Source organism: Sebastes fasciatus, chromosome 11 (assembly GCF_043250625.1).
Source record: "Sebastes fasciatus isolate fSebFas1 chromosome 11, fSebFas1.pri, whole genome shotgun sequence".
Lineage (NCBI taxonomy): Eukaryota > Metazoa > Chordata > Actinopteri > Perciformes > Sebastidae > Sebastes > Sebastes fasciatus.
Window position 1 is genome coordinate 21397783 of NC_133805.1, and position 14976 is coordinate 21412758.

The 14976-nt window shown below is 41.0% G+C and overlaps 1 protein-coding gene across 2 annotated transcripts in view; it reads left to right on the forward strand.

Moving 5' to 3' along the window:
- agap3 (ArfGAP with GTPase domain, ankyrin repeat and PH domain 3) overlaps nucleotides 1–14976 on the forward strand; it is a 148672-nt gene that overhangs the window by 101085 nt on the left and 32611 nt on the right. For both annotated transcript variants that reach the window (XM_074651568.1, XM_074651567.1), the window contains exon 12: nucleotides 7539–7688. In XM_074651568.1, the coding sequence (XP_074507669.1) occupies nucleotides 7539–7688 (150 nt within the window). The remainder of the gene's footprint in view (nucleotides 1–7538; nucleotides 7689–14976) is intronic.

The following is a 14976-nucleotide window of genomic DNA, read 5'->3' on the forward strand; positions in this document are numbered from 1 at the left end:
GGTTAATTATCTACTTTCCGTATGTTTCATTCATGCAAATTAGCTGCCTCATACTATGCACGATGATTACTTAATTAGCATCTATGAGAAATCTATTAATTCTCTAATTACTAAACAGGGAGTTAGGAATTGTGTTTAAATATAATGCCCATGTTAAAGGAAATATCACCAAAAAAATTATTTTGGACTGTTATGCCACCACTGTGACACTGACCTAGTTATTTGTCATCCTCTATGGTAGTAGTGGGGGTCACCGCAACAAACAACAGTTTGGTCCTGAGCACCGTGCCAGGGTTTCTCCACCTTTTCAAGTTTAAAAATAGAGCTCTTCTCCCAGCGAGCAGTGCCACCGGAGGCTGCAGAGAGTCTGGCAGGCTTACAGAGGGGAAGCCAGTGATTGGATTTAGGGGTTAGGATTAAGAGTAATTAATACTAATTAGCAAAGAGTTCCCCGGAGGGAGGCGGGGTCCTTCATCGGCTGTGAAATGGGCACAGTGTTTCCATCACTCAGGCTAAAGCTAACTGGCTGAGAGTGGGTGCGGTGCCAGAGACGGGTCGGCAGGGACCATTAGCGCTGTCCAGGCAGGTTACTGTTAAACCCGGCCAAGGTGCTGCCCCCCGCTGTACGGGTTAATCAGTCAAAAGCAGGAAGATGTAGGAGTTTACAGAGCAGAGGACGTTGGATCGAGGTTGTTCCATCCCACAAACTGTTAACCTTGAGCGCTGGGTTGAGGGGAGTCATCGGGGCAGACAAAGGGCCTTGAAAAACAGGCCAGAGCAGGTTTTTGGGAAAACAGCACCAACTGGTTCTTTGTTTCTTCAAAAGACTCCCCAATGACAAATTCACAAGATTTTCAGTTGCCATCCATTTGTGCATCAGGGAACAATGTGTGGGAGATTCGCCTTAATCTCCACTTAGGAAAAGAAAGGTTACAAATCACATCAGGTCTCTCTCTGGGTGGAGGACCCTCTTCTGATTATGCGATCGGGATTTTGATTTCATTAGACGTGCAATTGATGAAGGGAACAAAGGGGTAATTTTTCATTCACGGCGTCCAAATCACAAGCCTTGTCTGTGCCTTTGGTAATTCATTCATTCCTTAGATCTAAAGACCTTTATAATCACTGGGAGAAGAGGGATAGCGACGGAGAGAAGGAGGGGCGGAGTGGATGGGGGAGATGGGAAGATGAAGAGGAGCGGCAGAGAAGACAGAGAGTAAATGAGAGAACGCATGCGCCCACGAGTTTGCCAAGCGGCCAGGTTTAATTCCTTTGCTGGGTGCTGAGCGGAACCATTTTAAATATGATCCTCCCTGTTAACACGCACCCTGCCGTGTCACCGGCGACAGATACATTGTATCAAAGTATTAATGGGCCCAGTCACTTTGAATCAATCCTGTGGGGGAGAGAGATGCATGTGGAAGAGGTGGAGATTTCAGGAAAGTGTTTAGCGCATTCCCTTCCTCACTCTATAGCACTATGTGTCTCCAGCTCTAATCTATAGCCCTCTTCAGACCTGGTATTCACATGCATCCTCAGTGGTCGGATCACAAGTGGACAGCTCTAAGTACAGGTGTGAACGCACTCGAGACGCATTGAGATCGGATCTTTCGGACCACATTCAGAGGTGGTCTGGGCCACATATGGCCACATTCTTTTAGCAGTGTGTACGCGACTGTGTCCTGGGCCACATTAAGGACCGCCTACTCAACTGACGTCCCGCGGGGATCCGCAGGATCTCTGCGCTCCTCTTTTGTGAATACACAGGCAGACACGAGTGCTTGTCTGCCTCGCAGCATGGAAACAGCTTCTGTGCTCTACTGTATTCTGTCGGTAAAACTGTATTTTATTAAAATATATCTTATCTATAGGCTACATAATCTACAGACTATCAGACTAGGCACGCAGAGTGCATTATTGTCATTCTGTCTTAGATGTGTCGGCGTTTTTTGTTCCGCTGCTTTGCATAAAGTTGACACCCGTCCGCTCGCCCCGCCCGCTCGCTCTCATCCCCGGCTCACTGAAGTTGCCTGTCAAAGGCAGCAGTACCGATGGCGCGTTCGGAGGTCCTCGGGGACAGCCAGTACAATAACCTTATATTTTGTTGTTAATAAAATGTAACCGAATTCACAAAGATGTAGGATATTACTACTGACATTCATGTAATATTGCGTCACAACGTCGGCTGTATTAGCCATGTGTTTGTTACGTGTTTATTAGAATATAGAGCCGGGAAGTGAGATCGGATCACAAGTGGTCACTGGAGACGCATTCGGAGACGCATTCTAATGCCAGGTGTGATCAGACGTACTTAGAGCTGTCCACTTGTGTTTGGATCACTGAGGACGCATGTTAATACCAGGTCTGAACAGGGCCTGTACCACAATGTGTCTCCAGCTCTAATCTATAGTCCAGTAGAACCAGTAGCCACATACTCACTGACCAGCAGGTCCTTGGACTTTGGACTTCTTTTTCCAACACTGGGTCAATCTGGCCTCTTGTAGGTAATATATTTCAGCCCAGTCGTACAGTAGTTTTGGAAATAGTGACAAAATTGAATGTATTTATTTGTGTACTTGGACACAAATTAAAAAAAATGTTTGTGATGGTTAGCACAAAATCAATTTGTATGTAACCCACATAATTGTGAACCGGGAAGTATAAAGAGCAGGGTAGGGAAGAGGTCAGGGTGGATCAAAAACACCAGACTTTCAGAAGATTGCTGTTCGTGTCCCGTGTGAAACCAGAAGTCATCGTTGATTTATTTGTCACATAACTTCCCTACTTAAGTAACGACATTTCCGGAGTTGTTTTAACCCAAACCACAATCTTTAACTAAATCAAACCAGATGAGTAATTTTTGTCACGTAACTTCTGTACTTAAGTTACTGCACTTTCTGTGTTATTTTTACTCAAATCGCTATCTATTCCTAAGCCTAACTAGAATGGAAGAGAATGGAGCGGAATTGACACGTGCGTCATGTGTTGCTGGACATTCGTTGGAAAAAGCACGAAAAATACGTTGTTTTAAAATCGTGCTGAGCAAAAAATTTAATCAAATAGATTACATTTTGTGACTATTTCACAAACTGCCAAGGGACTGTGTTGTATAGAGTGGTGGTTCCCAACCTTTATTGTCTGATGTACCTCAACCATGTTAGATGAGCTCAAGTACTTGCCTACATACAGGCACACAAATACAGATTAATCAGGTTTAGACAATAGTTTGATTTAACTGCACTGTGTTATTCCCATAAGCAGAATCCTTATCAATTCAGACTTTGAGAAATTTGAGTTTGTATGTGCTTGTTATATTTATCAGTTTAAACTACCTAATTGTGAATTGTGATATCTCGATATATGATTTGATCACGATACGATTCCATAGAAAGACAATAAATTGTCATATTGAATTATCACCCAGCCGTATATAAAACTGGATATTGTTAAGTTGATATGTTTAGTCTTGTTTGACTCTGTATTACAGTACTACCACTTATAGTGAAGCTGGATGTTTTAAACATTTATCCAGCACTTTTAGCTAACCAATTTCATAATTTCTAATTTTTTTCTAATCAGTTGAGTTGACAACTGTAGAAGTAACCTTGGGGGTACACATACCTCTGGGTGGGAATCGCGGCAATAGAGTAATAGTTTGTATCTTGATCTGTTTTGTCTGTAGAAATATTTGTTTTGTTTTCAGTTTATTTATTTATTTTTTACTTACCTAGATTAATCTCAGAGGAAATTACGTCCAAATATCATCAGATTCTTAGTAACAGTGTAGCTTAACAGCAGTTTTGAGCTGGAAATGTCTGCAAGCAATAAGAAACCACATCACTAAATGTAGAAAAAATCAAATCTTAGAAAGTCAGGTATCTAAACAAGTAAAGAAAATAGGATGGTAGTGTCGTGCACAAGGTTTAAAGTAAAAATCTTAGAATTGGTTTAATGCGTACAGTTTGTATAAGTACAATATATAATGCACAGATATGAATGTGAACGTGTGAGTGACTTGTGTGGGGACAGGCAGCAGCAGCAGCAGCAGCAGCAGCAGCAGCAGCAGTGTGTTGGGGGGGTGGAGGGGGAATGTCTGGTCAGGATGATGGTGGTGGATTACACACAGCCGCAGATGATGTGCTGCCCGGCCCACATTAGCATGAATGCTTCATTATCCCACTACTTGTACATAATGGCAACAACTCCACGGAGGGGTCAGGCCTCGTCACGGCTCATCAACCCACTGACGGCCCGGCCTAAAGAGAAATGAGAAGCAAGGCAGCGCTGCTCCCCGCTAATCCATCGCCTCTACTTAACAGCTCGGCCCTGGATGATAGCCTGCAGAACACACTAGATGGCTTCTGTTATCTCTTTATACACATGACGATACAGTCAGCAAGAAGCAGTCATAATGGCGCTTTGTATTTTTAAGTTTTCGTTCATTTGAATAAGAATAGTGAAGGAGTTAACTATGAAATGTTTTATCTATGTAGAAACGTCCATGATAAGAAAAGTAATTGGTAATTTGAATTTAGTTGACTTTCTTCTTTGCTAATGGCATTTCTAATTACAATATTCAGATGCTGTGGTGGAATATGTATTCAGATTTTTATATTTAAGTAAAGCAGAAATACCACAATGTAAAAAAAACTATATTAAAAGTAAAATACCGTCATCAAAATGTTATTTAAGCAGAAGTACATAAGAAAGTATCAAAGTACTCATTATGCAACAGAATGGCTGCTGTCAGTATTGTATTATTAAATATTAGGTTATTATTACTGAGGCATAAAGGTGTGAGAAGTATTTTAATGTTGCAGCTCGCTGAGGTGGAGCTATTTTTTCTGCTGTTGGGTAGTTTAATCTATAAAAATCAATGATGTTTAAAAAATAACAAATCATATTTCTTGTATGTAAAATATTCATTTGCAAAGTAAATTGTAGCAAATAAATGCATTAGTACATAGTAAAAAGTACAAGTGAAATTAAGTGGAGTATAGGTATAAAGTAGGAGAAAAATACTGAAGTAAAGTGCTTATAATTATACTGAAGTACTGCAATTGTGTAAATGTACTTATTTATTTTCTACCGCTGTCTACATATCATGCAATTTAACAGTAAATGGCTTGATCACTGTTGAATTTTTACTGCAAAAATAATGTTGATACACTTCATCAATAGAGACAAAATTAAGGTGTGGTTTATTCAGCAAATGTCAGAAAAGCGTTGTTTATTTAACCAGGCCATTGAGATTAAGAATCTCTTTTCCAAGGGTGAACTGGCCAAGACAGACAGCAGCATGAAAACACAAAGTGAGACAACAAAATTAAAAGAAACTAAAAATCAAACATAGGGAATGCACATTTCAACAGAGAAATTCAATTTATTTATGTGGAATGATGTTTCTGTGTTGTAGGCAGAGGGCCTTCATGAAGCAGCACTATAATGTGAACAGTCTTTACTACTAAAATGTTGTGTTATAGTTCATAGTTTTTTTATTATTATAAACATTCATTGCATTAAAGTTGAATAATGCTTGATACATTTGAAGTTGACAGCCAAACCACTAACATTATCACTACCGTTCGGTATTAAATCTGATCGTTTAGAGCTCAGTTTGCAGTCGTCAGGTTCATCATCGTCAGTCCACCACTGCTGTAAGCTGTGAGACGAACTGGAGTCAGGCCTGGCTGGAGCTGCTAGGAGACTACAGTGCTCTTTTAATGCCACAAGCTGATTATTTCTCCACTGTAATTACATTATCCTCCCCTTTATGCAGGAGTGGTCTCTGGGGACTAATGGATACAGCCATGTATAATTCATTAATCATTAGCATCCAATTTGACAATTAGACCTGATTGTTGAATTTTAAATATCAATGTAACTTGCCTTGTAGTTATCTAACAGGTTTTTTTCTCCATTGTCCTTTTTAAGGTGTCAAAGAGTCAAACTTATAACACTTTGGAAATAAAGAAATGTAGATTTTAATAGCAGAAAATAGAGAATTACCTCTAAACAATGAGGTGATTAAACATGTATCTGTGTAATATGGGGTCTTTGCTAGAAACACAATGTTACTGTTGTGTTTTTTTTATAAATCACAATTGGAAATATTCATTATTTTTTTTTAATTCAGGAATGATAAAAGCTTTTTTCTAGACGTCATGAGCACATTTTATTTAACATTTATCCGTCACTTTTTAAAAAAACAAAGTTTCACATATTTTTTTTTCAGTACCCATACTCCTCTGCTCTGTCTCCCCCTCCTCCTCCTCCTCCTCCTCCTCCTCTGCTCTGATTTCAGCATGCTAATTTAGTCGGTGCTCCTCAGCATGATTCCCTCGCTCTCTCTCCCATTCTCGCTGCGATTCTGCTCCCTCCCCTCTGGGACCTGAAGATTAATATTCCTGGGCCCAACAAGATAATTACTGATACTAATTAGACATGATTATGTGAATTTGATACACTTATTACTCTAGATAATGAGTAGGACATATTATCCTAACAAGCACCCGTGCCGCTTAGTTTACTTTACACACGACCCACACTCTATATTTTCTGTTATTGTCACCTCAATCAGAAACTGATATTCTCTTGTAATTATTGAATAAAAGGCCATGATGTGTGATACCTGTAAGATGAGGAAGCATTGTGGAGAAAATCAGAGATATGGCTTGTTTTCCAAAACAAAGCCTCTGAAGTTTTAACCTTTCAGTGTCTTTTTACCACATTAAATTGTATTGTTTTTAGAGTGTAGTTCTGCCGCCTTTAAAGGAGTCATTGTGACAAATTTTAGGGTAAAAGTACTGTGAAAATTAACTTTTCTGATGACTAATTTTATGAATAACCAACCCATCTTTTGTTGTAGGTCATACAAAATATGTTCTTATTCCCTTAAATTCATTTAAATTCATTTTTCAGAATAAAATCACACAATTTTTTTGAGGAAATTCTTGCGTTACATGACACAGCTCTGTTCACTTTGATGCATTGCAAATCCAAAGCAGTTAATCTGGTTCCCCGCACATGACTGGAAGTGTATCGATGAGTTTTTCCGAGTAGTTAGGACGTGTTGTAGCGACTGCTTCGCGAACAGGAGGGAAGGACCCCACATGGCGCAGCCTAGCCCATGAATTAGTAAAGAGAGCCAGGCGTCCGCGGCTCGCCTGATTGGAAGTTAGGGAAAGAACGCCTGCTGACGCCAGTGGAGATCGATGTGGCAGTCAGAGGGATGAGGCGAGATAATTAGCGTTCAGAGTGTATCTTGTTAATTAAGGGCTAATTAGAGGCAGAGGCGGAGGGAGAGGGGTTTCGCGTGTGTGTCTGTGTGAGGGGGGGTTGGTTGACAGAGGGATGTGCACAAATATGGTGGCAGCAGCATTGCAGTGCTGTAGAAACTACCAAACTCAGTTGCATCATTATTACTTCTTTACAGACTTTTTTTGTTGAAGAAAACAAAGAGTTTAGAATTCAAACGAACGTAGAGAACTTTAAACAATCTGGATTAAATTTCTTGTTTCTGTGTTCTTCTTTTCCAGGTGCTCCTCACTCCAACAGTAGTTCATCCCTCCAGACGGGCGCGTCGTTGTTTAGCGCCAGCAAAGACGGCATGCACCAACGCTCCTTCTCCGTGTCCAGCGCCGACCAGTGGAATGAAGCCATCAACACCAGTACAAGCAGCGGAGCCCGTAAGACATCCACCTTCTACATTCCTATCCCTTAAATCTTCTACAAAGTCTCACCATGCTCGGGCTGACCCCTCAATTAGTCGACTAATCGGTCGTTTTGGTATACGTCGACTAAGATTTTTTTAGTCGATTAGTCATTTTATGCTTTTATTTCTTGCTGAATGATTTCTAAGAAACTTATGAGCACATCTCTGGTAAACAGAAGTGATGTATTTGCATGATTCTTTGTGGAGAAGCTGTCGTGTTAGACGACAAAGAATTTCTTGATCTGATCTAGAGGTGCGGCGTGACGGAGACGCCGTTTCCTGAGCTTTCTTACACAGGTGGAACGAGCCTCATTTTCATAATTAGGTGATCAGGGCCGTGATCGCTGTGACCTTTTAGGCTGCTGCTCTTTGATAGAAGCGGCGTGCTCAGAGGAGAGGAACAGTGAAGGTTAACTTTCCTGCCATCGATGCATCTCCACTCCTCTATGTCACGTTGCACCTTGTCACTGTACTTGAACGAAGTAAGATAATATATTCACCATGCATGTCTACACACACAGACACACACACACACACCATCCTGTCTTTACCTTCCATCTTACTCTTATCCCCCCTCCTCCTCCTCCTCCCTCTGTTTTCCTCTCTTTTCTTCTGAAGAGGAAAATGAATGCTTTTTGGGGGTACCATTCATCACCAGTTATTTCCCTCTCTTTGTGGTTGGCAGTAAAAAAGCACTTAAATGCACATCAACAGAATAACAGTCATTTCCATGCATGTTTGCACTCTGGTAGTTCTCATTAGCACGGCGGCGGCTCCCCCCCCTCCCCATGGGCTCCCAGGGGCCCCGGCAGTTTAAAGAGCGCACTTTACGAGCGCTGCTGGAGTCCAACTGCACGGCCCTCGTGGTTCCGCAGACAAGCCTGTCTCTCATTTGGAGCTGCCAAACGATCAATTCTGCCTGGACGCAGGCACTTCCATCACCCCCTACCCCTGTCTCCCATCAGCAGCATGCCCAAAGCAGAATTACTTAGATTCGTGGGGTCCTCAAATAAATGAGCGCGAATGTGCGTTGTGTATGTGTGTGCATTCTCAGTTGGTTTTTTTTCTTTAGCTGTTTGCATGTGAGTTTTTTCTACGGAGCGTCTATGTGAATGTGCGTTCGGCGGCCTGTCTGCAGACGACAAATAGGAACTCCTAAACGTTGGGTTGTGGAAATAAGGAAGCCCAGAATTTCCCCATTTTCATGTTTAGTAAACTGAGAAGCTCTCAATATTAACATAGCTCATTAACCAGCATCCAGTCTTCAACTAAATCAGATCCACACTTTGCTTCCTTTATTCTATTTTCTTCAATTATTTTCATGCTCCTCTTAAGGTAACCACAAATGAGCTCGAATGAGGCAAATGAGCTGAAAATAATAATAGAAACGTTGCGTCAAATGATAGATATGTTGCTCATCCTCGGGAAGGAGTGTCTCTGTAATCAGTGCATAGTCAGTGCAGACAGTTTAAGGCTTCGTGATGTACACTAGAGTCTTTTGTAGCTCAAAAACTTTCTCTGAATATCTTGTTTTTATGTCTCCTTACAATTTAAGAATCTGAATCACAGCAGCCGAATGCGTCTGTAGTGTAAAGTGTGACTGGACTATCAGAAAACGCAAACTTGATTGAAATGCGACCCTCTTATCTTTCATCCTAATGTGCCCTCAATAATCAATAGAGGGTGTTCCACAGTGACGGGTGCTCATGTTTTGCCATTTGAATTGACTTGAACCTAGCCCAATCACTCCATTATCCTTGGTGAAGGTTGCAGGTTAACATAAAATGTGATTCTGAGATGCAAAAACAGCAGATTGATGATTCACTGGAGAATGAATGCATCTTAGCCAGGTAACCATTTCCATATTATTTAAAGAATGTCCTCATTTGTAAACCTATTGAGCAACGGCAGAAGCAGAGGTAGTAACGTCTCTTGAATATTGAGCGCAGATTTTTGATTAAATCCCGGCCCAATTTTTCCATTGCTTGCATTCATAAAGACACCCATTCTTAATGCAGCGGATGCTTGTTTAGATCCCGCTCGCCTTCGAACACCTCAATCTCTGGAGCCTGAATTAAAAGCAAGAGGCTCAAACAGTCGTCTGAGCAACGTGATGGGCTCGCTGATGACAGTAACTTAAGTCATGGTCGAAGCGTGAGTAATGTCACATTTCCAAAGGCAAAAGATTACTGGAGATCAGATCAGTGCTCTCCATGGGTAATGATTCAATAATTAATTCAATAGTACCTTCATGTTAGAAGAGAGATGGTTCACAGGTCTAACGGTGACACTCTCAATGGCGCCCATGTCTATAATACATTATAAACATACTTATAATGCATTAAAATCGGCGTATAATACTGTATAATAATAATAATAAGCATTCTTAAATATTCATAATGCTTTATAGCAATAATCACAACACATTATAAAGCATTTTATGATGACTTATAAGGTCAAGTATAGGAATACTTTATAATTACTGGTCACTCATTGACTTTTTCTTTTTCTAAGGATCATAGGGTATTATAATTTGCATAGTTGTAATGCATTATGATCTGTTTATAATGCCTTATAATCACTGTTATAAGGCATTATAATGTGATTATAAGTTACTCTAAGTAAGTGGTCACTGTTTGCTTTAAGTAAAGTACAAAATCATTTTTAATTAGTGTGTTCTTGGATAGATTTAATGATTTAAAGCAAACATTGACCACTTAGAGTAACTTATAATCACATTATAGTGCATTAAAACAGCGATTATAATGCATTGTAAAATATTATAATGTATTACAGCAATGGAAATTTAAATACACTCTGATCCTTGCAAAAACAATGTCAGTAAGTGACCAGCAATTATGAAGTGTTATGATACTTGACCCTATAATTCATTATATAATGCTTAATAATTAATTTTTTTTATAAAGCATTATGAATATTTATGAGTGCTTATAATCTGCTTAATGCATTATAAGTATGTTTATAATGTATTATAGACATGGGTGTCATAGAAAGTGATACCAACATAAGGGAAATGATGCTCAAATCTGTCCCAACTGAAGAACTAAATGACAATTAGCTGATTAATAGTTAAGTGGATCTACAGTATATTAATCTGCAACGGTTTTGATAATTGATTAATCGTTTCAGTCAGTTTTGAACAAATATGAAGATTTGCTGTATATGATAGTAAATTGAATATCATGTGGGTTTTAAATTGTTGGACTGATAATGAATTGAAATAAGCAATTGAAAAACACCATTTTAGGCTCTGGGAAATTATAATGGGCATTTTTTATATATAAATAATATAACATTAATCGAGAAAATAATCAGATTTGTTGATATTGAAAATAATTGTTTAGTTGCAGCTCTAATGCCTAATGAGAAGAGAAATATTTAAACATTTGACCATGTGCGTTTTAATATTAAATATCACTACAAGTAGATAATGCTGCACTACTTATCACAATATTATTTTTTTCCCATATTGCCCTCCCTCAGCCCTCCATGAAAAGTTTGCTGCCCTTTTTTTCTTTCCGTCCTCTACGACTTTTATGCTGCTCTGTGTGATAATTTATATATAAGTGTTTTTTTCTCCTCTAAGTTTGCATATGAGGACACAGGTAGTTAATGCACAGATAGCCTTCTCCTGTGGCACTGTTTTATACCCTGGCCTCCCGATGCGAGGGTGATAGCATGTGGGGCGTTTGATTTCTACGCTAGGCCGTAATGAAGTTTGACATTTAGTTTGGAGAGAGCAGCAGAGCGCGATCAGGCCTTGATTAGTACGCTCTAATTGAGGATAATAAGGGGGAGGCGGTGATTGTTTCTAATTTTTGCCATTAATTGCAGCCGTTGGCTTTGATTGAGGACAGGCAGGGCTGCCATGTCAAGGGGCCTGGCGGAATCATAGTGCTCCTCACCCGGAGCCTCTTGAATAACAATGAAATGACTCCCCCTCTCCTCTTCATCCCCCCCCCACCCCTCTACCGCTCTCTCTCTCACCCTTTCTTCATTCTCATTCATTCTCAGTGTGGCGTTGGTAAAAAGCAGGAAGCTTTTAGCGGCCCCCTCTTTGTCTCACCCATAGCCTTCATCCTGGAGCATGTTTAAACTGTCATCTCCGTGGTGGGAGTGTAATACACTGTAATCACAGGTTAGACTGATACCGATTCTGCTGCCCAGGTGATATTGGCTGAGTGGGAAAGAGACTCCTGATCCCCAGTGTGCTTCATTACCCAGCTTGGTCCTGATGGCCCTCATACACACTAACAGCCAGCTAATAACGCCACGGTGAATACTCGGCTCGGAGAATCGGTCCAGTTCTGACTTCATAATTCTCAATTTAAGAAATATAATCTAGCAGTCATGCATAGTTTAGAGCTGAGAACTGCTTAAAGGCAGGAGACTTTACATTATATAAAAGCATTAGGGTTTCGGGGTGCTTTGATATCGTTGCTCAGTGATGTGTGCTGTGCTCCTATACCTTCGCGGTACAGACTTCTTATAAAGCCTGATTGGTGCAAACAAAGGGAGGCGCATCACCCCGTATATGTTTCAGGTGCAGGATGAGCAGGGCCGGGGTCATTTTCCACAACATTAGGGGCAGAAATTGATAATTAGAGGTGTTTATGACACGGTCGGGGCCCCCGAGGGGCAGCCCTCCCCTTTAACCTCAAGCGACATTAAACAAATGCTGGCTGTCACGTCGGAGGCAGGTTGGAGCTCAAGTCTTCCACACGCCATACGGAGCTGTGCTGGCGGGACAGACGCTGGGATGGAGAGGGAGGAGGAAGCAGAGGGTGGGAGGTGGGAGGTGGGGTGTGTGGAGGGGGGGGGGGCCACATGGAGGACCCCTGTGCCCCCAGCTGTCTGAGCCAGCTAATGACTCGTCTCAGGGGGGCTGTTGTAAGAGAGCAGGGAAATTGAAACAGACGCCTCGACTAGGAGCTGCTACATGTGTGGCTGCGTGCTGCCATTCAAAAACACCAGAGAGGCTTAATGTATGTAGTCCGGCACAATGTTATGTTTATTAATGTGATGGCGTGGAATCAATATCATCCACTATTTATGCTGAAATAATACGTCTAAGGATTGGTCACTTATCTTCTGACAAATTAAAGTTTTTATTTCCAGTTAATGACGTTCTTGTTTGTATACTCTCAACATGATTAATCTCGAAGTCGTGTACAGACACAACAATGTGTGTCTCAGGTGTTGCCTCCTATATTTTTGCCCACGCTCAAACAATGCGTCCCCGGGCCGAGAGTTCCACTCTCCCCCCGCGTTAGCATCTTCAATCCCCTGCTGAGCCCATCTTACTCCTCCAAGACAGCCCCATCTCCCTAAAGGTAATGACCGAATTAGGCCTAATGTTGTACACTGGCTAATGGCACAGTGCCGCACATTATAGCATGTGCAACTGGCAACGACAACAGCAATAATCCCTGAGCCCCCTTGTCCTCCTGCACTCCACCCCTGGGGCTGGGACGGTGCGCGGAGGAAATGAATGGAGTTTGCCACACTACAATGAGCTTTTGATGGGAGACAATGGAGGAGGCTGCCAGCACCACACAGGGTGGTAAGAGGAGAGCAATATGGGGCCCATCTACCGGCCCTCCCTCCCCGCTCCCCCCCCCCCCAGGCCCCTGGCCCCCGCTCCCAGATTCATAATGGCATCCGGAGGGGGAAAGAAGGGAAAGTGATGTCAAATGTCAGGAAATCAGAAAGATGGCAAGCTGACAACCCCCTCCTATCGTCCCATCCCTCCTATCCCTTTGCCCAACGGTAGCACAGGTTAATATCACATTTATAAAATCACTTACAAGAAACAAAGCCGGCTCTTAGCCCCCTGTCACTCCCAGACAGTCATATGGAGAGCTTTGCCGCGGGCTAACTTAGGTAACCATTTGTTCACTGATAGCCCCTCACCTGTCCTTCACTCTATCTAAAGCCGGAGCCACACGCGGTCACTTTTTCCCAACTCTTACTGCTGTGGACACATTTTGTTAGGATGTCTGCCTCTACTTTGCATGAAGCTTTCGGTAGAGCTCATAATGTCATTCATTATTCATTGCTCAGTGTCGTTTCACAAGGATTCATACATTCGATACATAATGGTACATTTTCGGAGTTGAATAAGCTGCCAACCTAGTTTATTTTTAAAGGAATAGTTTCACATTTTTTTCAAATCTGTCTCCATTTTATACTCTGCCGATGTAACATATGTGTTTTTTTGTTTTCACGGTCATACATTGCCGTCTTCACACTGGACTTGCAGCTTCAGCTGAGCAATGAATGCAATTAATAGCGGACTAAACACTCAAAATATTCAGCCACAGCCAACTTGATGCTACAGAACTCTGCCAGAGCACTTTTTAGATCATAGTTTGGACATTCTTGGAAGCCCTTCATCCATCTTCTGCAGTTTATTATGTTTATATTATGATTCATCATCTTTATTTTCCCCTTAGATAGTTTTAAAGTTAGACATTGTCCACTCTATTTGTCAAATACCATATATAGTCTTTACTTGCTTGTTTCAAAAACTGTTCAAATGTCGAAACGAAGATATAATTTTGCACATTACATCCATTTTAAAATCAGCTCAGTGTTTGGAAACTTGTAATGATGACCCACCAATGGGACAGATGCATTTAAAAAGAGTATTATATAACTACTTGAATTCATGACAGACTCCTGTAGCATCACAATTGCTTTGGTGTGTTTTTGTGGAGTTAGTATGAAACTGTCACTGTCATACATTGGTGTCTTCATACTGGACTGGCAGCTTCATCTGAGAGCAATGAATGCAATTAATAGCGGACAAATCAACACTCCTCATTAAGCACAAAAATGCCAACATGATGCTACAGCACTCTGCCAGAGCACTTTCTAGTTTCTAGATATTTCATGAAATATTTTTTTATTTTGAAGTTGGACACTCTTGGACGCTTTTCATCCATCTTCTGCAGTTCATTATCTTTATATTATGGTTCATAATAGCAATAAATAGTTATACTATTTCTTCGTTTCAGTGTTTCCCTTATTTTTTCCCCATAGTTTTAAAGTTAGACACTGTATTTGTCAAATACCATATACTGTATATTCTTTACTTGATTGTTTCAAGAACTCTTAAAAGTTGAAATGTCAAATCCAAGATGTCATTTTGCACATTACATACACATTAAAATCAACTCAGTGTTTGGAAACTTGTAATGATGACCCACCAATGGGAGAGGTACATTTAAAGAGCTTTA